General features: G+C 46.8%; 1 protein-coding gene across 3 annotated transcripts in view; it reads right to left on the bottom strand.

Annotated features, from left to right (window-relative positions):
- Positions 1-13,723, bottom strand: part of LDLRAD3 (low density lipoprotein receptor class A domain containing 3) — a 118,423-nt gene extending 104,700 nt beyond the window's left edge. For all 3 annotated transcript variants that reach the window (XR_012717218.1, XM_075281064.1, XM_075281065.1), the window contains exon 1: positions 13,422-13,723. Coding sequence is in view for 2 of the 3 variants with exons in the window: in XM_075281064.1 (XP_075137165.1) it covers positions 13,422-13,524 (103 nt within the window). In the remaining variant the exon portion in view is untranslated. The remainder of the gene's footprint in view (positions 1-13,421) is intronic.
- Between the last annotated feature and the right edge of the window lie 10,452 nt (positions 13,724-24,175).

Genomic DNA, 24,175 nt, shown 5'->3' with positions numbered 1-24,175 from the left:
GGCGATACTGCCGGCTGTGCCTCGGCGCATTATGGATGCAGACGCCGCGATTTAACTTGGTAAACACATCGCATCAATTTTTAATTTGGTTAAAATAAAAATCGCGTTTGAAGAGGAGCTCAGGACGGGGACTTTATGTCGCTTATAAAATATGTAATCCTGGGAGTCGGGGTAATATGGAGCAATGGCGTAGGGGGTAGAAGAAGAAAGAACATATCAATGGATCTGGTGATCAAGGCGGGTGTCATTCATATGGAGGGCTGGGGGCCCCAAAAAGCAGGCCCCTCCGCTATGGTCGCTGCAGCTGTACTACCTGGGCACTATATGTATACATACTAGATGGACGTATAAGCAAGGGCTCTATCCTGTAGGAAAATTTAAGGAACAGAGATATTGATACTTGTTTTCTTGTGGCCGCTTACACAGTAAGCTGGTGTAAGCGGCCATTTTCTTGTGGCCCGGGCATGCGCAGTTGGCTCTGCCTGAGGCCTAGAAGATTGAAACCCAGGATGGAAGACGACACAGGGAGAGACCGTTCCAGAAGAAAATGGAGGAGTTGCTGGAGAGTTCTCTCGCAGCATTGGGACCGCCCCCAGTGCTGCGAGAAAACTCTTTTCCATACCGAAGAAAAACGGCGGCGCAGAGATGACATCTAAAGGTAGGAGAAGAATAGACTTTCTTAAGGTTATTCCTACGTGTTAGGGAGAAAAAAAAAAAAAAGGGTATCCAATGATAGGATCCCTTTAAAAGGGACCCGTCACATGGAAAAGGTATATACAGCATGTTATAGAACAGGAAGAGCCGAGCAGATTGATATAACGTTTCATGGGACAAAGATTCAGTATAACTTGTCATTTATTCATTTCTATAGGATAAGAAAACATGGCTGCCGCCTTCTTCTCAGGAAGTGACATCACGTCCATTGATCACAAGGCAGTGTGATGTCACTTCCTGTGAAGAATAAAGCAGCCCTGTTTTCTAATCCTAGATAACCCTTTTAAAATCTCCACCGTTTCTCTGCTTTGGAGACCAGTGAGTGGTCACACTAAGGTCAACCACCGAGTAGGACAGCCCACTGGACTCCTATGCTCAGAATAAGTCTCTTTCCCTTTCGATCTGGCTTTTTTTCCTCCATCCACCTACCCAACTCCTCTAATGTGACAACCTCCTGCCTGGTCTCTCAAGACGGACTGTCCGCGCACAGAGGAATCAAATTATAGGGGAGGTGGAAAAGAGAACAGGAACCGAGTGAGAGAGAACAAGAACCCACATAGCGATAGAGGGTGCAGCAACTCTTCTCCGTCACAGAAAACTTTCAGCAAAGTTTACACGGCAACTCTTGCATTGCTACCGACTGACTGCTTGTGGCAGAAAAGTCGATTTCAAGAGATTTATTAAGTTACTAGCCTCTGCCCACGACATGCATGTTGTTGGCGTCGATGATCCGCCTATATTCGAAAATTGCTGCCGTCGATTGTTTGCCTGCTCCGGCGTTTCAACAGATGTCAAGCTGGCCTGCCATTAAACTTGTTCCTCGCGCTGTGCCTGTAATTGTTCCGGCATCTCAGCAGCTGGCTGGGAAGCCATATAATGAGCGTGCTGTTGGCATTGATGATCCGCCTGCTCCGGCGTTTCGGCAGCTCTCAAGCTGGTCTGGCACTGAAGTTGTTCCTCGGACCGTGCCTGTGATTGTTCCGGCATCGCAGCAGTTCGCTGGGACATCATATAATGAGCGTGTTGCTGGTGTCGCTGATCCGCATGGTCCAGCGTTTAAGCTGGCCTGGTACTGAAGTTGTTCCTCGCACCGTGCCTGTGATTGTTCTGGTATCTTAGCAGCTCACCGGGACGCCATATAATGCATTGTGTTGTTGGTGACGATGATCCCTCTCATTTCCACTTGAGGAGAACTCTGTGACTTCTGGCTCCTTCATAGTGAAACGAAACAAGATTGCAACATTTGAATAGATCCCTGCAATGCACGTTAGCAGTTCATAGATGGAGTAAAGACTTTAGGTCACCTGACTACCTGCAGACAAACCGTAGTCTGTTTCCAAGGGCAACCAGCAAAATTCTACCTTCAGAGGACATTGCAATACTTCCAGATCCATTCCACCTGCGAACGTCGTAAGCTTTTCAGACGAGGATTTTTCCTTTAACTGGAGATATCTTTGTTCTCTGAGAGGAAATAAACAACCGGTATAGCCATGAACTGCGAGTCCTGTGCTGCGGCTAATGGCGGTATATATTGGCGACCCCGACACAAACAAGTTCACCGCTGTAATTGCGAGACTCTGACCCCCAAGAAGCTGAAGAATTTCTCGCTCTTCATCCCGCTGAAGGTCAGGAGGTGCAGCGGCACTTATTGAATAATCCGCTTTCGGTTCTCTCTTCTCTGCAGGTTTTTGTAGCCGTGTTCACACAGCGCCTCGCAGGACTCTTATATAACCTGCTCCCATATTCTTTAATAAGGATCTGTTCTTTATAAGTAGCAATAAAGGAATAAAACGCGGCCGCGGGATTTTCGTGCCGTAAACCCTGGATTTTGTGAATGTGATGAGGAAGCAAGGACGGAACATCGGTAAGTGCGGCAGTAGTGAAGGACGGCCGCCGGCCACCAATTTATGACTCCTTTCTGCCAATATCCACGTTACGCAGAAAATGAGATGAAAAAATGAGAGCGGAGGATTCAGGTCCACGTTCCAGCCCGTAGGGGGCAGTATTCCGGTAGTTACAGCTAATAGAATGATATCAGGCAGTCATTTCGGCCCAACTATGAGACTTGGCATCTTTCCCCGTGTCAAGTACTCTCATGTATTCTGGTAATGCGCCATTAATACACGGCCAGAGCAATAAGCGGCTTGTACGGAGAAGAAACATTGGACAACACGGTGCGATACGTGATATGGAAATAGCAGGAACAGGGAAGGTAAAAATCCTGGTTTACAGTGTGTGGGTGAGTGGCTTCATTTATACATAGCAGATTGAGAATTTGTGCATTTGTTGTCAATTTACTATCTAGGGTTCGCAACGTAGATCCGTCGCAGATTACAGTAACACAGTGGAAAACTTCTGCACGGGGAAGTCAGTATCCGACCATTGAGTGCAGGTAAATAATGCAGAATCGCCGCAGGAAAAATTCCGATACGTGTGACCTTACCCTTAAGCCACGTTCAGCCTCGGATGAGGATTTAGTCGCGGTTGCCACACCTAAAACCACATTCGCTAACATCTGAACTCAATGGAAGTGAATGGGATATTTTATATGCGACTCAGGCTGTATTCACACCTGCATTGGAAACTGCCACAGAGTCTGCTTAAAGGGATGCTATCACTGGATACCCTTTTTTTCCTGACTAACAAGTAGGAATAGCCTTAAGAAAGGCTATTTGTCTCCTACCTTTAGATTTCTTCTCTGCGCCGCCGTTCAGTAGAAATCCTGGTTTTCATCTGTATTCAAAAGAATTCTCTCGCAGCACTGGGGGCGTCACCAATGCTGCCAGAGAACTCTCCAGTGACGCCTCCATCTTCTTCTGGAACGCCCTCTCCTTGTGTCTTCTTTCGTCCTGGGTTTCAATCTCCTAGGCTTCGGGCAGAGCCGACTGCGCATGAGAGAGACCACAAGAAAATGGCAGCTTACTCAGTAAGTTGTGTAAGCGGCCATTTTCTTGTGGCCACTTACACAGCTTACTGAGTAAGTGGCCATTTTTCTTGTGGCTGGGGCATGCCACAAGAAGCACAGAAGATTGAAATCCAGGACGGAAGAAGACACAAGGAGAGGGCGTTCCAGAAGAAGATGGCGGTGTCGCTGGAGAGTTCTCTCGCAGCATTGGGAATGCCCCCAGTGCTGCGAGAGAACTCATTTGCATACTGAAGAAAACCCAGATTTCTACCGAACGGTGGCACGGAGAAGACATCTAAAGGTAGGAGAAAAATAGTCTTTCTTAAGGCTATTCCTACGTGCGATTGAGGGGGGGGGGGGAATGTGATTTTAATGGTAGCATCCCTTTAACATACACATCAAGTCAAGACATAGAACTCTCCTTAGCCCTCTTCATTTCAGGTTCCCTTGAACTGACTTCTCCCGAGGAACAGTATTTCTTACCGCCCGCATCAGCACGGCTATGTCGCTATAATGCGCCACCGCGCTTCACACGTCCCGGTCTTTAGTTATTTCTGAATGTAGGACACGGAGATTGTCATTAACGTAACACAAATTCATTACACATAATGATCAGGGATCTGCGCTGAGATTATACAGACACATTATAACAGTTATTATTCCGCCACTCGGCGCACACAATCTACCTACAGATACAGACTCGTCCCGTGTATCCACTTAAGTAGGTGAATCTATCCGATAGGTAGGAGTTTAATTAAAATGACACTAGTGAGACGCCGGAGGGGCCGTGAAATGTGAGCACATGAGGCATCGCACGAGACAAACACAGAGACATGATGAGGAACGCGGAGACGTCTATAAAACACCGGAGACGGTTCTGGGCCGTATTCCTACACCCCTTCATGGCCGAGGCATGTCAAGTCCTGATGCTTATCACATTGTCACCTGTCGGACCCCAGCCTATCTAATATTTAAGGATAATCCTGGACAACCCCTTTAAGTTATCAGAGCCTGTATGATATCTCTGCGCCAAAACAAACCTTTATATTGTAACTATCGCTATATACGTTCCGATGACTCCAACCAACTCCAAAATTTCCCCCTCTAAGGCAAGGACAATATAATATTTACCAGCTGCAACGTATAGAAGGCGCAGTTGGCGGTTTCGTCTTGCACACAGGTGTCAGAAGTGGAAAAACTGAATTATAGGAAATGATAATTATAGGAAACGAAATGAAAAGCTTCAATCAAATCAAGGACATTTTCATCCGCACAACCCCGTGACGTCACCAGACCAAGCCATACGGTTCAGACGTCAAGATGGCCGCCTCCACCGTGTGTAAGAGACAATATCTGAAGGATGCTTTGTTCGCAGCCTGGCATGCGGCGCTATTTCCTGCCCAGCAGGGACGGGAGTCAGACAGAGTTTCCATGCGAGAATCAGGTTACACGGAAGAAACGGAACTGCAGCGAAGACAACTTATTCATGGACTGGATGTCAGGAAAGTCTAAGGGAACTCGAAGTGAAGATGCCGGAGAGTTATTATAGTGTTATTACAGAGAACATGTCAGGACATGACAGCAAGAAGAGACTGGGACAAGGCAAGGGAAAGACTGTTGTAGCAATGGAAAACCCCTGCACCGCAAAAGAGTGGGAGTGAGGGACTACAAGTCTCAGCAAGCAACCCAACCTCTGTTCATTGTCATGGCAGCCAGATGGAGAGAAATATTGTAACTAGCTTGTGGTACAAAGTTATATCTTATACGTACGACGCATAAACCATATACAAACTGCACTATATACACTATATATATGTACATAATGGGTATAAGTCACTGTGTACATACATTACATTACTTATCCTGTATTATACTCCAGAGCTGCGCTCACTATTCTGCTGGTACAGTCACTGTGTACATACATTACATTACTTATCCTGTATTATACTCCAGAGCTGCGCTCACTATTCTGCTGGTGCAGTCAGTTTGTACATACATTACATTACTTATCCTGTATTATACTCCAGAGCTGCGCTCACTATTCTGCTGGTGCAGTCACTGTGTACATACATTACATTACTTATCCTGTATTATACTCCAGAGCTGCGCTCACTATTCTGCTGGTACAGTCACTGTGTACATACATTACATTATTTATCCTGTATTATACTCCAGAGCTGCGCTCACTATTCTGCTGGTGCAGTCACTGTGTACATACATTACTTATCCTGTATTATACTCCAGAGCTGCGCTCACTATTCTGCTGGTGCAGTCAGTTTGTACATACATTACATTACTTATCCTGTATTATACTCCAGAGCTGCGCTCACTATTCTGCTGGTGCAGTCACTGTGTACATACATTACATTACTTATCCTGTATTATACTCCAGAGCTGCGCTCACTATTCTGCTGGTACAGTCACTGTGTACATACATTACTTATCCTGTATTATACTCCAGAGCTGCACTCACTATTCTGCTGGTACAGTCACTGTGTACATACATTACATTACTTATCCTGTATTATACTCCAGAGCTGCGCTCACTATTCTGATGGTGCAGTCACTGTGTACATACATTACTTATCCTGTATTATACTCCAGAGCTGCGCTCACTATTCTGCTGGTGCAGTCACTGTGTACATACATTACATTACTTATCCTGTATTATACTCCAGAGCTGCGCTCACTATTCTGCTGGTACAGTCACTGTGTACATACATTACTTATCCTGTATTATACTCCAGAGCTGCGCTCACTATTCTGCTGGTGCAGTCAGTTTGTACATACATTACATTACTTATCCTGTATTATACTCCAGAGCTGCGCTCACTATTCTGCTGGTGCAGTCACTGTGTACATACATTACATTACTTATCCTGTATTATAATCCAGAGCTGCGCTCACTATTCTGCTGGTACAGTCACTGTGTACATACATTACATTACTTATCCTGTATTATACTCCAGAGCTGCACTCACTATTCTGCTGGTACAGTCACTGTGTACATACATTACATTACTTATCCTGTATTATACTCCAGAGCTGCGCTCACTATTCTGATGGTGCAGTCACTGTGTACATACATTACTTATCCTGTATTATACTCCAGAGCTGCGCTCACTATTCTGCTGGTGCAGTCACTGTGTACATACATTACATTACTTATCCTGTATTATACTCCAGAGCTGCGCTCACTATTCTGCTGGTACAGTCACTGTGTACATACATTACATTACTTATCCTGTATTATACTCCAGAGCTGCGCTCACTATTCTGCTGGTGCAGTCACTGTGTACATACATTACATTACTTATCCTGTATTATACTCCAGAGCTGCACTCACTATTCTGCTGGTACAGTCACTGTGTACATACATTACATTACTTATCCTGTATTATACTCCAGAGCTGCACTCACTATTCTGCTGGTACAGTCACTGTGTACATACATTACATTACTTATCCTGTATTATACTCCAGAGCTGCGCTCACTGCTGGTGCAGTCACTGTGTACATACATGTAGTGCTGCTATATCTGGTTTCATACAGAGACACCACTCACTACCAGTTTCTGCCGCACCCATGTCCCTAATCCAGCTCTGGCCCGGTCCCGGGTGCTCAGTAGTCGCTGGGGTTGGCCATGTTTTGCTCCTCTTCACTTTCCGGGATTTACTTGCTATTAATGTCTATGCTAATGCTTATTGCCTGAAGAACTGGCGCCAGGTAATGTCTAAAATAATCTGTGCGTCCTGTTCATCCGGCAGGCGGTCATCTCCGTCTCTATGCTGGTCACAGTACAGTCTATGCAGCAAGATTATGGTTGTCGGGGGGGGGGGGGCGTTTTAAGGCTTTTCCAATAACCTGACGCGCTGAATGTCACCCGGCAGGTAAAGTAATGTCTGAACACGAGACATCTGACACCTGACGCTTCTCACTGGTTGTCACTTATGTTCATGCAAAACGTCACAAGCCCTCGTAGTCAGTGGTATGGGTTGGTCGGGTCGCGTTCACATTTCAGTTTAGTTTCTAGCACTTAGACTTGAAATACAACATACCCTATGGACGCCAATGTGACCGACTGGGACATGTGCTGGGGACCCCAATTCTCACGAAGTGTGGCCCCAGTGACTGGTTGTGATGGTGGTACAACCTCCTTAAAGGGATTGTCCATCATTTTGTAAATAAAGTTCAATCATTACAGAATACAAAATAAAGTCTTCAAGATCTCGGCGTCCATTCATGAGTTAATAGGATCTGCTATCCGTGATCGTCCCTGTACTGCGCGGCAGATTATGTCGGCTCCATAAGCCATTCTCCCTGGTCTTATCGCCAGGACGTCTAACCCTCCTCACATTCTTAATTTAGTAAAAATGAATTCATTCTAAAAATAAAAAAGCAATTTACGGCTCCACGTCTATAAGGCCTCATAGGCCGCAACCTCATTAGTCCTGACATGGTTTCCTTATTCCGCAGCGACCGCAGGGAGGAGCCCAATAACGTAGGTCAGTGAGGACGTAGGACAGTGCTGGGTCCTGGGAGAGAAGTCGGCCCCCCAGTGGGCATCTGAGGAGCTTCCATTTACAAAGGTTTTCGGGAACAGGATGCCCCCTCAATCCTATAGAAGCTTTCGAGGATTAGATTTGCTACTTGGGGCCCCGGCCTAAAAGAGTTTTCTTAGGATAGAGCCTCCATTGAAGATCGGCAGGGTCCGACACTCCGACGTTCAACAGCATTGGGACGTAGAGAAAGAACCCCGGACTGCCACTACTAGTGGAGTGGAGAAGACCACAAAAGGCGGCACGAGGACCCTGATCTAGTGCGGCCCTCCTAGAGGCCTGGGGCTTGCACTGACATCGTCACCTGGACTGCCAGGACTGGTTCCCACATTGCCAATGGAGAGGAACCAACTGCACCGGGTATGAGGAGGGGTCTTTTTAGACTTGGTCCCCCTAGTTTCCTATTCCTGAGGGCGGGGGAACCCACATGGTAGTGCCATGGCCAAAGTGTATAGGAAACAACTGTTCCAAGAGACCGCATCATGTAAAAAACCTCTGAGGCCACTTCACCGAAAACCAAGCACATCGCCGCCCATTGTCGTAGTGGCTGTGCTTGGTATTGCAGCTCAGCCCCATTCACTTTAGCTGTGAACAGGCCATGTGACCATCACATGGCCTCCGAGGTGGTAGTGGTCCTAAAGAAAGAGCGCCGCTGCAGACAAAAAAACTCAAAAAAGTTACATGATAAAAGACCAGGCCACGGACTACAAATACAAACAAAGGGGTGATCCCAAAAATATGGGCTAAATAACACGATCCATCAACACAAAACACTAATATATATCCTGCTCCATTGATCTGATTTACTCTGAGGGCATTGACCTCAGTTGTGACGTTTCGTTTGCAAGCTCACTACCCTTCCCCGTGAGCAGTTCAGCCAGAAAATGTAACATCACAGAGAACTAAATGATCCTGAAGTTTTTCTTTATTATGATTCCTGGTATCTTTTTTAATCTTCTATTCTGAGCTTTGGATGTATTTTCTGTTTCTTGTACAATTACTGTATTACCGATGCTGAATTTCCCCATGATGGGAAGATTAAAGGATTATCTTATCTTATCTCAGGATAAGGGGGTGATTTATTACCTGTGATTTCATCTTATTGCAGGGGAGCAAGTAAAATAGAGCCAAGCAAAGGGTGCAAAAGCGAGTCTTTATGACTGGCCGCTCCTCACCGATATCAATAGACGCGGTTTACCGTCTCACGACCCCGGAGTCTCGAGGATCGGGCGAGGATAGATCTTTGGTTGCAGATTGATCGATAATCCATATTAAAAAATAAAAAAAAAAATACGACAACAAAAAGCAGAAGGAGAATCTGTAGGACAGAAGGGAACAGCAAATAATCTCCGGGATTAACACAAACTGCGTCACAGGGCAGCCCCGGATAATCCCGACCTACAGGAGGATTTCCTAATAGTGACACCGTACCTCACCCGCTTTACGTATGTGGCGACTAAAGCTTTCCCAACGTATACGCCAAAATGTCCGCCATTAACATGGAGTGAATGAAGCCTAGGTAGCTGCCGTAATACAAGGTAATGCAAAGCAATGGGAACATTTAGAGGGACATCGGAGGATCGGTGGGATATCGGAGAGTGAGGTGGATGCAGGGTATATCCACACACGTCAGATTTTTTGGGCTAAATGGTCGCGCACACACAGTAGTCAGGCCCGGTTCACATCTAAGTTCAGGCCGTTGCGTTCCCCTATCTGCATGAAATATAAGGAGAGAAAAGAAATGCAAGCAGCACTTATCTTGCGGAAACCACACGGACCCCATTATAGTCTATGGGGTCCGCCGGTTTCCACTTTTTTTATGCGGATAGGTTTCTGTTCGGGGGTCCCCAAGTGGACTCCCTGAATGGAAACCTGAACTGGGGCCAAGTATAGGATTATATGTTATATTCAGAAGCTGGATACCTAGACAGAACACATGCTTCTCACAGCTGAGAGTTTGTTACAATGTATTCTATCTATACAAGCCTGGATTTCACAATGATACCCGCACTCGTACCTTGTGGCAAGAGCAGGTATATCGGAGGATTGTCTTGGCCTGATGCAATTGTAACAAACCATCAGCTGTGAGCAGCATTTGGGCTCTGCTGCAGATTTCAACCCACAGGTTTCGGGTGGTTTTTCCTGCGGCAGGGTGAATGAGAGCCTATTGTTTGCACTGTGTGACTTAACCCTTACATATCGCCTACTCACACGATAGCCGGGGGCCCAACTGTGTAGAAGGAGGGGGTCCCATGTGAAGGGAGCAAACATTCGGCGACAGCGGAGTATATCCGACTGCTCCATTCAAAGGAGGACATGTCCATGGAGATCAACAGATACCCAAGGACAGGTGATAAAGTAAGATTTTGGGACGCCACCTTTAAATCTCTCTAGGATGGGATTCCATTATCAGGGGTCAGCACTCCAGCTCCATTCACTTCTATGTGCGTTCCAAGAACAGAGGAGAAAGACTGCATGCTGGGAGTTGTAGTCCGACATCAGCATAAGTTGTGCAATTCTTTATTCTTTTGTCCTGAGCGTCCAGGCAATGCCGCCGGCGTATCCTGCAAAATGGTTTTGTACCCAACGCAGAAATACCTAATAAAGTTATTCAAAAGGCTGATTAGATTATAGCCTGACATTTATAAAGCTTCACCCCGCTGCCGTCACCGTCCGCCGCCTCCCTGTACGTATAAGGAACTTTCCATATGATATGGATTGTATAGGAGATGAAAGGATTCCTCCAGGCCCGGACCCCACCCCGGCCAGATGTGCTAATAATCTAATAACACAGGGGTCCTGGTGACAACCACCACCTGGGAGGAGGGGGGAGATGTACAAAGGCCTCACTATATGGAGACAGGCTTCATATACTAATGCACAGAGGGGGGGACAAGAAGACACCCCAATGTAGGGCCCTGGGAAAGAGCAGGATCGAGATCCTTGGAGCGAACAGACAATCCAAAATAATAAAGGAGACGCATATAATGTAGTATGAGGGTCCGACAGCCCCAAATATTATAAAGCAGACACTCCAATGTAGGGGGTAAGATCATGGAGCAAACAAAAATCCCAAATAATAAAGGAGACGCGTATAATGTACTATGAGGGTACGACAGCCCCCAAATATTATAAAGCAGACGTCCCAACGTAAGGACTGGAAAAGGAGCAGACACCCAAAGAACTGAAAATAACAAGGCTAGGGCTACACTAAGATTTTGGCAAAGACTCCCGTCATGCGGCCAAAGGACATCGCGCCGCCCCTGAGACTCTATCAGGGTCACAAAAAAGTGGAGCAACGTTCAACATTTTTGCAACTAGAAGTCAGGGCCGCGATGCGACTATTCAGTAACTATAGTGAAGGAGTCGCGGGACGACCCGGCAATCATTGGTCACAGCCAAAATTATTGTGTAGCCCTATCCTAAAGGAGAGACCCGATAGGCCGAAAACGGAAGCCGAGCTTTAGGGTTGCAATTGGATCAGTCTCCTATACAAGAGGGAAAGCCAAGCACAAGTTTCATTTGGCGGATCTCAGGAAGGTTTGTCCATCACTGGCAGATTTCAGGTGGAATTTAGAGGGGATATTGAGGTGGAATTTAGCTGAAAATCAAATCCGAACTCCTCCGTGTGAACTTCGCCTAAGGTCTTATATACATACGTCAGGGTCAGATTTTAACAGAGCAAATGTCCGGGGCCGGTCCGTTGATGGACGTATTCACACGACAGTAAATAATGCCCACAGGTCTATACACACCGATTTTTATGTTGATACAGTAAGTCTGATTTTTTTTGACAGTCGTGAAAAACGTGGACGTGTGAATAAGCCCCTTGTCGTGTTAATAAGCCCTGCACCATGGACCCTCTTTATAATATCCTAAAGTAGACACCCCAAAAATACAAAGCATGGTGCAGACAGATAACAGGGGGTAGACGTCAGGATGCAAACACCCCAAAATATGCACCATATGAGGGGTCTGTATTCTACAGCACCAGAGGCTGCACTAAAACGTACAAACGCCGCATAGGACAGGCACCCCAAAATAAAGAGCGTTGTGCAAACAGACAACCCAATGCAGGGCAATAACACAACACCCAATACATGTCCTATGTGAGGCGTCAGTAAAGTGCAGAACCTTGACTGTTGTGGAACTGCAACCCCCAGCGTGCTCAATAGGTCACATGACAAACCCTATATTAGACAGGCACCCCAAAATACAGAGCATGGTACAGATAGGTAACTCAGAGCAGTGCAACAGGGAGTAGAGAGCATGCAAACACCCCTAAATATGCGCTATATGAGCAAGGGCAGTGTTACCCACCATGCAAATACATTTTAGGGGTGCCACTAGACATAACATTGCTTAGGGCCCTACAAACATCAAATCAATCCCTGACTACAAGGGGTCAGCACCCTGCACGCTATAGGCTGAAGAACAACAGGTTGCAATAAAAAGTACCTGAATGATACAGACACCCCAAAATATACCCATAAGACCCAATGCAGGACAACTGGGGCTAGAGAGCAAGATACAAACACCCCAGAGAATGCCCCATAGGAGAGATCTGGAACCTACACGACTCCAGCTGTTGTGAAACTACAACTCCCAGCATGCTCAGGCTGGGGTACAGCAGGCTGCACGAAACATACAAACCTTGCATGATCCAGACACCCCAAAACACAGCCCACGGGTGATCCAGACACCCCAAAACATTGCCCATGGGTGGTCCAGGTACTCCAAAACACAGACCGTGGGTGAACCAGACACCCCAAAACATTGCCCATGGGTGGTCCAGGTACTCCAAAACACAGCCCGTGGGTGGTCCAGGTACTCCAAAACACAGACCGTGGGTGATCCAGACACCCCAAAACACAGCCCACAGGTGATCCAGACACCTTACAATACCCGTACCCCCAAAACTGCCCTGGGGACAAGAGGACCCCCCAGCACCCACCGGAATACAGACATAGAAGCGGACAGAAAAGCGAAATCCCTGTAGGATCAAGTATCCAGAGATGTAAACACAGGCAGCGCAGCCCCTCCGCAGACCCCCACCATTGGCATAGAGATGCCATGTAACCCTCTGCAGGGGCCCCGGGTACACTTAGGGCCACAGTGAACAATAACATGATGTTGTGGGGTCTCCAGTGTAGGAGGGGCCTTGCACGTGACACAGGTGGGAGGGGAGAGCCGCAAAAAGTCAGTGCCCCCCCCCCCTTTCCCCCCCATATAATGTTTACTCACCTACAGAGCCCAACACGAGACACAGCAGCCACATGTCCCGTAGTACCGGGGCGGCCCGGCCTCTCCGGGGGGGCGCACACTGCCCGGGCACCGCTCTAGCCATTCAGTATCCCCGCAGCCCCGGACTCATCGTACCCGTCCTCTGGAAGCAGATCACCCGTAGTGTGAGTGTGACACGGCCAGGAGAGAGCCTGACATGCGCACTGAGCTCCCACACAGTCCACAGCGCCGTGCCGTGTGATGTAGCCGGCTGTGTGCTCAGTGCTGCCCCCTGTATAGGAACGCGCCGGCCTCCTGCTACCTAGCGGACGCACAGTTGCCCCTAGCAACCAATCAGCACGCTGCTTTCATTTTCAAATCAGCGTTGAAAAAATGAAATATGACTTTTGATTGGTTGCCATGAGCCCTAGACATGGATACCGACACACAGGCTTCACTGGCACCTATAGGCCATGGAATGTAGTTCACAATGTTAAAGGGGAGCTCTGACCCCTAAGGCGATGTTCACACCTGCGTCAGAGTCTTTCCCAGACACTTGTACGAAAAAGGGGGGGCAGGGTCTCAAAAAGTGGGTGCGCCAAAGTTTAGCACATTTTTTGGTGTAAACTATGGCAAGTAACACCGGTTTTATACTGAAATTATAGTCTAAGGCTATGTTCACACAGTTGTTAGGCTGTATTCACACTGAGTAACGCTGGCGTTTTTTGTGCTTATTCTTGCACATAGCGCCACGTTAACGCGGGGCAACGCCACCGCAAAATAACGCGGCATACACGCGGCGTTAACACAGCGCTATGTGCAAAAATAAGCACAAAAAACGCCAGCGTTACTCAGTGTGAATACAGCCTTAATGTGCGTTGCTGTTATCCCATTGACTCCAATGTAACCAACATGGCGGACGCTTCTCTGTAATTTCCTTCCATCAGAAAAGTAAAAAAAATGACATAAGAAAACTTCTATCATGTTTTTTACATGGGGCTGAATGCAGATCACTACATGGCACAGGGGGCGCCATCTGCATCATCTACCTACGATGGATAAGAGCAACAGACATTAAAGGGATCCTAGCCTTTAAACTTGATTTCTTTCTCTCTATCACACGTAGGAATAGCCTTAAGAAAGACTATTCTTCTTCTACCTTTAGATGTCTTCTCCGCGCCGCCGTTCGGTAGAAATCCCGGTTTTCTTCAATTTGCAGATGAGATCTTTTGCAGCGCTGGGGGTGGTCCCAAACGCTCAAACAGCACTGGGGGCGTTCCCAATGCTGCGAGAGAACTCTCCAGCGCCGCCTCCATCTTCTTCAGGAACGGCCTCTTCACGCGTCTTCTTCTGGCGCAGGTAGTCACACTTCTAGGCCTCGGGCGGAGACGACTGCACATGCCCGCCGGCCACAAGAAAATGGCCACTTACAATACTGTGTAAGCGGCCATTTTCTTGAGGCCGGCGAGCATGCGCAGTTGGCTTTGCCCTAGGCCCGAGGTATAGAAGTTTGAAGCCAACCCCCGGAAGAAGACCCTGTTCCTGAAGAAGATGGAGGCGGCATTGGAGAGTTCTCTCGCAGCATTGGGAACGTCCCCAGTGCTGTTTGAATGCTGGGGCCTGCCCCCAGTGCTGCGAAAGAACTCATTTGCATACCGGCGAAAAACGGGATTTTAACCGAATGGCTGTCCGGAGAAGACATCTAAAGGTAGGAGAAGAATAACCTTTCTTAAAGAGGACCTTTCACCACTTTTGGGCACATGCAGTGTTATATACTGCTGGAAAGCTGACTGCGCTGAATTCAGTGCACTGTCGGCTTTCCCGATCTGTGCCCGGTGTAAAGAGCTTATGGTGCCGGTACCGTAGTGCTCTATGGTCAGAAGGGCGTTTCTGACCATTAGCCAGAGACGTCCTAATGCCTCGCGGCGCCAATCGTGCTGTACTGTGGAGCGGGGCATGTGCCCAAAAGTGGTGAAAGGTCCTCTTTAAGGCTATTCCTACGTGATAGGCAGAAAAAAAACTAGTTTAAATGATAGGATCCCTTTAAATTGTGGCAGTGTGAACCTACCCCAAGACTGTCTAGTCTAGATTTACACTGTTTAAAAGTTACACTGGGGTCAGAGAAAAGACCGAATTCGGCCGTGGTCTGATGCAGGACAACCTTGTTCTGTTGCGACTTTCCCCTGCTGACTAGGTTCAAATGAACGGGCTTAATCAGCAAGGATTCTTGATCCATAGAATCCGCGGCAAGATTGAGCGGCGCGCAGATCTTGCTGCGATCTCTGCCTCATGTTGAAAAACGTGGGAGGCAGAATCTGGATGGAATCTGCCTAGGATTCGGATATGGAATACGCCCCTAAATCCATGACAAATTCCTTTGTGCGAACGTCCCCATAGGCTAGGTTGACAATTGCACTGTGCATTCCGTCATTGGTATCCGCCATGGGACCTGAACGAAATGGTTAATAAAAAATGCGCCAAGGACCCCTTTAATTCCTATTCCTGTCATCAAGAGATTAGGGCTGTTCATGGTACCACCCCTTTAAGGATCTAAGATGATAAAATCCAATTTATTTTTCATCTTTTTTTTTTTGTTTTATTTTCCAATTAAAATTATTTGTGTACGAGCCGACCCGCGTTTTACTCTGCGAAACAGAACATCAACACTTTATTTGCTTGCAACGTCTGGGATCGCGTCCTGGCGATGTTTTCGGAAGCTGTTTATTTTCGAGTTGATTGCGCTTTTTGGCAGAAGGAGCCGGGTTGAAGTGGACGTTATGAGACATCTGACATAGGTAACAAGATAATGAGCGTCTGGAGGGTTTTTATCTGGGAGCTGAATTTCGTTACTTTGGGCTAAATGTCATATTTAAGATTTTCCGTAAGTGAAGTCATTGATGTCTCGAAATGTCTGAGCAGGAATCTCGGTAACAGTCTTGTGATGTTTCATTCTCTGTTCACATCTAAAGCTGCATCTAGTATTCTGCTACATCTTGCTAGTTAAGAACGGTGTAAGATGTGAGATTTAGGGCGGAAAAGGTGGCGGAAACCTCTGCCTTGTGAACATTTCACGCGGCTAGCCGCGAAGGGATGCCGATGCAGCATTGGCATCCCGCTCCTGTTTAGGCCCGAATGAATGGGCCTAAACAGGAGCGTGTCTGAAGCTGCGGACGCCTTGGTTGACTCAGTTGTGGAATTCACGGCAACATAGGTCACCAGCTAGCAGAAAAAAAAGCGAGCGACTCCCATTGAAGTCAATGGGAGCCGTTTTTAAAGGTGGATTTTGAGGCAGATTCCACATCAAAATCTACCTGCAAAAACTCAGTGTGAACATACCCTTTAAGGGGTTGTCCAGGAGCTTGTTTTATGGATCAGCAGTTCAGAGGTGCGTCAGGTTTGTGTACTACACAGTACACGGTGCCAGAAGCGGGTTGCTCTGTGCCCTATATAGCGATGTTAATGGTACCTGCAAGATCAGTGCTTGGCCACTATACAGTGTACAGAGCTATCTGCTACTGGTCCTGCACACTGTATAGTATAGGGATCGGACACCGTAAGAGGTGATCCGTGTAGGGTCGGTTGTCTGATGTGCTAACAGCATTTAGTGATATGCTTTACAGCACAGGCAGCCAGTGGCGTCACTAGGAATGGCGGGGCCCCGTGGCGAACTTTTGACATGGGCCCTCCCCGACCGACGCCAAAGATCTTGATGAATTGACCCTTACCCCAGAGTATAATAATCGGAGACCCAGGCGGTATAAAAACATAAAAAACCACTGTTACTTACCTACCTTAGGGTGAATTCACACTGAGTAAACGCTAGCTTATTCTGAACGTAAAACACGTTCAGAATAAGCGGCGTCTAAAGCAGCTCCATTCATTTCTATGGGAGCGGGGATACGAGCGCTCCCCATAGAAATGAATGGGCTGCTTCTTTCACTCCGTGCAGTCCCATTGAAGTGAATGGGGAGTGCCGGCGTATACGGCAAGCTCTACTCATGCCGGAGCGTACACGCCGGCACTCCCCATTCACTTCAATGGGACTGCACGGAGTGAAAGAAGCAGCCCATTCATTTCTATGGGGAGCGCTCGTATCCCCGCTCCCATAGAAATGAATGGAGCTGCTTTAGACGCCGCTTATTCTGAACGTGTTTTACGTTCAGAATAAGCTAGCGTTTACTCAGTGTGAATTCACCCATACCTGCATTTTCTGCCACTGTTGGCCATTTTCAATGACGGCCGGGACGTCATGTGACCGGGGAGCCTGCGTCGGGACGCATAAGGACGAAGGGCCCGGGTCATGTGATGTCACACAAGTAGGCCCCAAGCATGCGCGGAGAGGTAAGTAACACTGTTTTTTATGTTCCGTTACCTCTCCTGGGCCTCCGATCATTATACTCGGGGGTCCGAAAAGACCCCCGAGTATAATGGTGCTTGTGGAGCCCGCGCCGTCACTTACCGATCCCGTGTTATATATGTATATACACGCACATATACATATCTATAAGATTGCAGATCTTCTGCACAAAGCCATTATGGAGTCCTTGCTCGTGCTGTAAACAAGATTCATGGGTCTTTGGGACGGCGCAATCTCTTTGGAGAAATGACAATATTCTCATTTAATCTCACCTCCGCGGCCCCCGTGTTTATTTCTCTCTGTGAGTTCTGTCTCAGCAGTTTTCTTGGAGTCTAATGGGGCTGAAGCACCCAGCAAATCGCTTGTTATTTGTGAAGTCTCTCCCAGAACAATTGCGGAGAGGCAATCAGGCAGACGTTTCGGAGGAGCTGAATGGATGCTTATGAGATCAATAAATGGCCGGCCTCGTGAATCGCCCCTCTCGCTTTAAACATAGCGCTGAGCCTTCTAACGTCCATTAGTGAAAATATCTAGCTGATAAATCCTTCCCGAGGAATCGATAGATCTCAATAACGCTTCAGGTCATAGGATGGGTTAACTATTTCCTCACTGGTGAAAGCTGGAGGACACAACTACGAAGTGATGGAGGTAGGTAGACTTTAAAGGGAGTGTTAGCAGACCCCAGCCTATCACCCCTGCACTGCAGGTAGGTAGGTTAAGAGGTTACCAAAACCAGCATATCACCCCAGCCCTGCAGATAGATAGGTTAGTCTCACCAGAACCAGCATATCACCCCAGCCCTGCAGATAGATAGGTTAGTCTCACCAGAACCAGTATATCACCCCAGCCCTGCAGATAGATAGGTTAGTGTCACCAGACCCCAGTATATCACCCCAGCCCTGCAGATAGATAGGTTACTGTCACCAGAACCAGCATATCACCCCAGCCCTGCAGATAGATAGGTTAGGGTCACCTGACTCAAACTGGTTTCCCCTTGTGAAACCTTGACGAAGTTTCACCGTTTTTGCTAATATGTAAAATGGACTGTTTGGAGCAACAAGGGTACTGTCGTTGCTCAAAGAACTGATTTGCATACTGACAAAAAAGAGTGATATCTCAGCGATTCACAAGGGGAAAACACCCTTTGATTCAGGTGACCCTAACCTATCTATAGGTGGGGCTGGGGTGACAAGCTATCTTTAAAGGGTGCATAACAGTAAGATAGGTCACCGATCTGACAAATGCTCTAAAAACACGAACAGGGGGCGCTATGGTACCCACTAACAGTAACGCCTCTGGAGTAGGCCTTAGATTCATTTGTAAAACAGAACAAAAACACAACAAAGTGATCAGGTGATGTCTCCACTGCAACCTATAGCAACAGTACAGGATACTACAATAAGTTCAGTTTAATAGTGGGGTCTATGTGGAGAGTGAAGACAAAGTGCCTTCGAGGACAATGGTCCTACTGAAATGCCCGGCTGATTAAATACAGGAGACCGTGGAAAGCAGAACCGTAGGAGGTTGAAGACCCAGGTTTTGGCGCACAGTCCGTAAGAGAACGATCCAGACCCAAGGAGTCCCAGTGACCGGTCAATGGAGGCATCAACAGGAGAACAGTCCAAACAACACCTCTACAAACCCTTTGCCACGGTGGCTCAGTGGTTAGCTTTGCAGCACTGAAGTCCTGGGTTCGAATCCAACCAGGGACAACATCTGCAAGGAGTTTTTATGTTCTCCCCGTGTTTGCGTGGGTTTCCTCCAAGTACTTCCACAATCCAAAGACATATTGATAGGGGAAAGGACAGAGGGACTCCCATTCCACCATCACCAGTTATCTACAACCCGGTTGGCGTCTATAAGTTCTGCATGTTACACGTATGACATATAACTACTATTTTTGGTAAGAGGGTACTGGACCCATTTTGAACCCTCTGGCAAACATTGTTGGCAAATGTGTGGCTTCCATTTTCAGCACTGTTGTTTCTTTTGCTACCCTTGAAATCCGCCAGCGCCTGGACTATCTTTACAGACCCCGCGGACAGAACATATTCCCTGCACCGTTCCTTATTTCCTCTTCCTGCCTTGTGCTTAAAGTAAGGTTAAAGTATTGAGATTTGTGTACCCATGCAAGGCTTCCTGACCTAGCTGCCAGCGAGACCTGGCACTGGGCCCGAAGGCAGCAAAAGTGTCAAAGGAGAGCAAGGATCAGTGTCTGGTTCCGGACTGATGTAGGGCCAGGAGCAAGCCAGGCAAATGCTGATTATATTACCTGCAGCTTGTGTCTGTCTCCATTACAGCTGCCTGCTGTGTCATATTAACTCTGAAATAGAGCAGTCAGCCCCTAACAGGGATGAGATATATTCTGGACGCCAAACTATCATTTTAACCTGTAAATGGAAAGACGAGAGCGATTTCACTACATGGCGGTGCATTGCAGGAGACTGAGTTCCATAGGAAAAATCAATAGGGGACCAGCTTCCCGTTGCTGGTGTATACGAGCATGTCTCTGAGGCCGGCACTTAACATGGCGGCCTGGTCGGTTTCCAGGATTTCAGGTCAATGGGCACCTTCATTCTGCCAGATCTGTTGAGGTTGGACCATCAACACTCGTACATCCTACTGATAGACTAATGCAAAATCCTACAAATCCCTTATAGGTATGGACACATGGTATGACTTTATTCCTGATGGGGAGACTCTGTGAAAACTGCTGCCTCAAATAGCGCCCGAGTTGGATTTTTTTGGCAGTGGTGTTTAAGCTTGAAACTCTGATACAGTCTACTATCGTAGTAATGTACATTACAGAAGATTAACCATCAGTAAGTCCATAGCAGCTAACCCACTGAGACTTCATCCTATACCCTAACCTTTATATATCATGAGACTACAGTACATCCTATATCCTAACCCTTACTACCACGAGACTTCATCCTATAGCCTAATACTTACACACCATGAGACTTCATCCTATACCCAAACCCTTACATACCATGGAACTACATCCTATACCCTAACCCTTACATACCATGAGGCTACATCCTATACCCTAACCCTTACATACCATGAGACTACATCCTATACCCTAACCCTTACATACCATGAGGCTACATCCTATACCCTAACCCTTACATACCATGGAACTACATCCTATACCCTAACCCTTACATACCATGAGACTACATCCTATACCCTAACCCTTACATACCATGAGGCTACATCCTATACCCTAACCCTTACATACCATGGAACTACATCCTATACCCTAACCCTTACATACCATGAGGCTACATCCTATACCCTAACCCTTACTACCATGAGACTACACCCTATACCCTAACCCTTACATACCATATGAGGCTACATCCTATACCCTAACCCTTACTACCATGAGACTACAACCTATACCCTAACCCTTACTACCATGAGACTACATCCTATACCCTAACCCTTACATATCATGAGACTACATCCCATACCCTAACCCTTACTACCATGAGACTACATCCTATAGCCTAACCCCTACATACCATGAGGCTACATCCTATACCCTAACCCTTACATACCATGAGACTACATCCCATACCCTAACCCTTACTACCATGAGACTACATCCCATACCCTAACCCTTACTACCATGAGACTACATCCTATAACCTAATACTTACATACCATGAGGCTACATCCTATACCCTAACCCTTACTACCATAAAACTACATCCTATACCCTAACCCTTACGTACCATGAGATTACATCCTATACCCTAACCCTTACATACCATGAGGCTACATCCCATACCCTAACCCTTACATACCATGAGGCTACATCCCATACCCCTAACCCCTACATACCATGTCAAATAGTTTTGGAAATTCACGTTTTATACTAATCTTGCATGAGCTAAGCAATGAGTTCTTCCACGTTCATGGCCAAAGCTTGACATCTGGCTGGCCATTGGGTTGACAGTGGTTGTACAGTCTTGGACTGGCAATCTTAGTGATTAGAGAATATAGAATCATTTTTTCCAAGTTTTTCACCCACAATCTGGAAGTGAAGTTATACTCTGGGGTCTCTTCAGACCCCAAAGAATAATAGGTGGAGGCCCAGGGGAGGTGCGGAAACAAAATGAACATTCATTAATTTTCCCACTTTCTCTCACCTCTCCTGGTCATCCAGCGTCCGGCGCTCCCTCACCCCAGGGTCATCACTGAGGCCTGTGATTGACGTAGACGCACCCCTTGTGTATATATAAGATATGAGAAATGGTTGAAATGAAGCCAGGAATTGGATTTGGATTACTAAAATCAACAAGTGTAGTCGTAGTCAGCCAGAACTAAATCCAGAGGAGCGATCAGACCAGAGCAACAAGCCAAGGGAAGGCGCTCCCCTTGTGTATATATCAGATATGTGTCATGTGTCTCATGTGGTCACTTCTCTACTGCAAACAGGACTCTGAATGTAATGTGTGGTCCTGGGATGGAGTCTAGGGCCAGACATCAAGCTCTAACAATTTGTTGAGTTGAGAACAGAGACCGAGCCCGCAATCCGTCTCATGCTGCAGCAGGAAATCCACTTATTCAGTGAACGCGTCTGACTGCAGAAGGTCTGGTGAGGGTCAAGTCCAGTGAACATGTCTCTGAAGTGAGAGACACTCATGTGATCCTGAGGAGGTGGTCACCATGTCATTGACCGATGGTAGAGTGGTCTCCTCTGGCTGTGCCCTATATTTATGGTGGACAGATGGAGACCCCCGCTCTGGAATAGAGATGACTGAACATGGAACAGCAAAATATTAGATATAAGTGACATACAATATATACCCGGTCACTGCTGGTCATTATAGTCCTCGTACCTGGATTATATACTTGGTCCATGGTGCTGAAGGCCAATCCTTTCTTGTAGGGGTCATTGGTAGGATCAGGAGATTTTGGACTCTGCACCTCAGTTTCTTTATTACAGACCTCTGGTGACCTGGAGGATCCAATCTACTGTAATGTTCTCCAAAACCCCAGGATGATCTTCTAGAAGAACAGTGACCACTGGACACCGACTTGGCTCCATGGTGTAGACAGCGACACCAACACTTGCTTTATATTCATTCTGAAAGAAATAACATTGATCCTCCCCGTCATTTATTACAATCAACACATTAATGGAATCAACTTAGATAAGTCAATGGTTACTTACCAGAGACAACAAGTCTTTAGGCGGTGGTCCAGTACCAGAGTCACTAGCAATTCTCAGGGTTCGGCAGTGACCCAGCTCTGGGGAGGATCCGGGTCTTTTCTCAGATCCCGCTGTGTTAAACATTATAAAATTACAATATTCTCTAGCACACAAAGGGTCAATACTCTACTGACATCACACTTCTATATTCTGGGTACATGGGTGCGGTTACAGTACACAATTTTAGAAATCTTCTTACATGGCAACAAGATGGAAGGCTACACCCCCTCTCATGAATATAAATGAGTAAGAAATACACATGTCTAGGTCTCTTTGGGAAGACCAGAGTGGGTGACCCTGGCAGGTGGTCAGTCATGAAGGACGTCGTGACCAGCCCAAGCTCACCAACCAGATGACAAGCATGAACCAAGCTGTAACTACAGGATATCCAGATGAAGAACTTTAACTTCTCTGAAGATGTAAGCTATTGAGACATTGACTGATATTTCTGTTATTTTGGACATTTTCCCTGTTCCTGTGTTTTTCTTCAAGATTTTAATTAAACTCTACATGTTTCCATAACAAGCTGACTCCTCCTATCACGATAAGGCCTCACAACATGTGGTCACAAGTTTCACCGCAAATACCAAATATTTAACACGCTGAAGGTCAAGGCGATCACTTGGCCCATCATGGACTCTACATGTTGTCTGACATGGAGTCACTGATTGACCATTCTGGGGAATCCTGTTATCTTGCCATTCTGCAGGCAGGATATAAGATGGTTTCTCATTTTCTTGTGGTCATACATGACTGTGGGGTCACTATCTTCTGCCAGGAGCTCATAGGCAAACGCTATAGCAAATACCCCACATTCAGAAATTTCAGGTTCTTCAGGGGCTCGTGGACCACGTCACTGTAGATATTAATGATCTGCTCCCGGATTGATGGAGACAGATTGTTGGTGTTGATGCTGTCAGCCACTTGGATTTTGCCATCTCTGAAGCAGGTGGTCATCCATTGCACCCTGTCATCATCGTAGTGGATTTGTACCGCTTTTTTTTAGTATGCTGTAGCCTGGCAAGAGTAGAATGGAGGCCATCGAAGTCCTCATATTGGCGTTGTAGGATCTTCTGGGCTTTGTTGATGATGTCCTCATCCAGCATTCTGTCTTCTCCTGTACTTCTCAGGATAGTGCTCTGGAGACAGCTGGTTCATGTTGTGCTGTCTCCAGGTATCAGGCATCTCCAC

This window comes from Leptodactylus fuscus, chromosome 7 (assembly GCF_031893055.1).
Source record: "Leptodactylus fuscus isolate aLepFus1 chromosome 7, aLepFus1.hap2, whole genome shotgun sequence".
NCBI classification, from domain to species: Eukaryota; Metazoa; Chordata; class Amphibia; order Anura; family Leptodactylidae; genus Leptodactylus; species Leptodactylus fuscus.
Note: the sequence above shows the minus strand (reverse complement) of the source record. Positions and strands in the feature narration are given on the sequence as shown.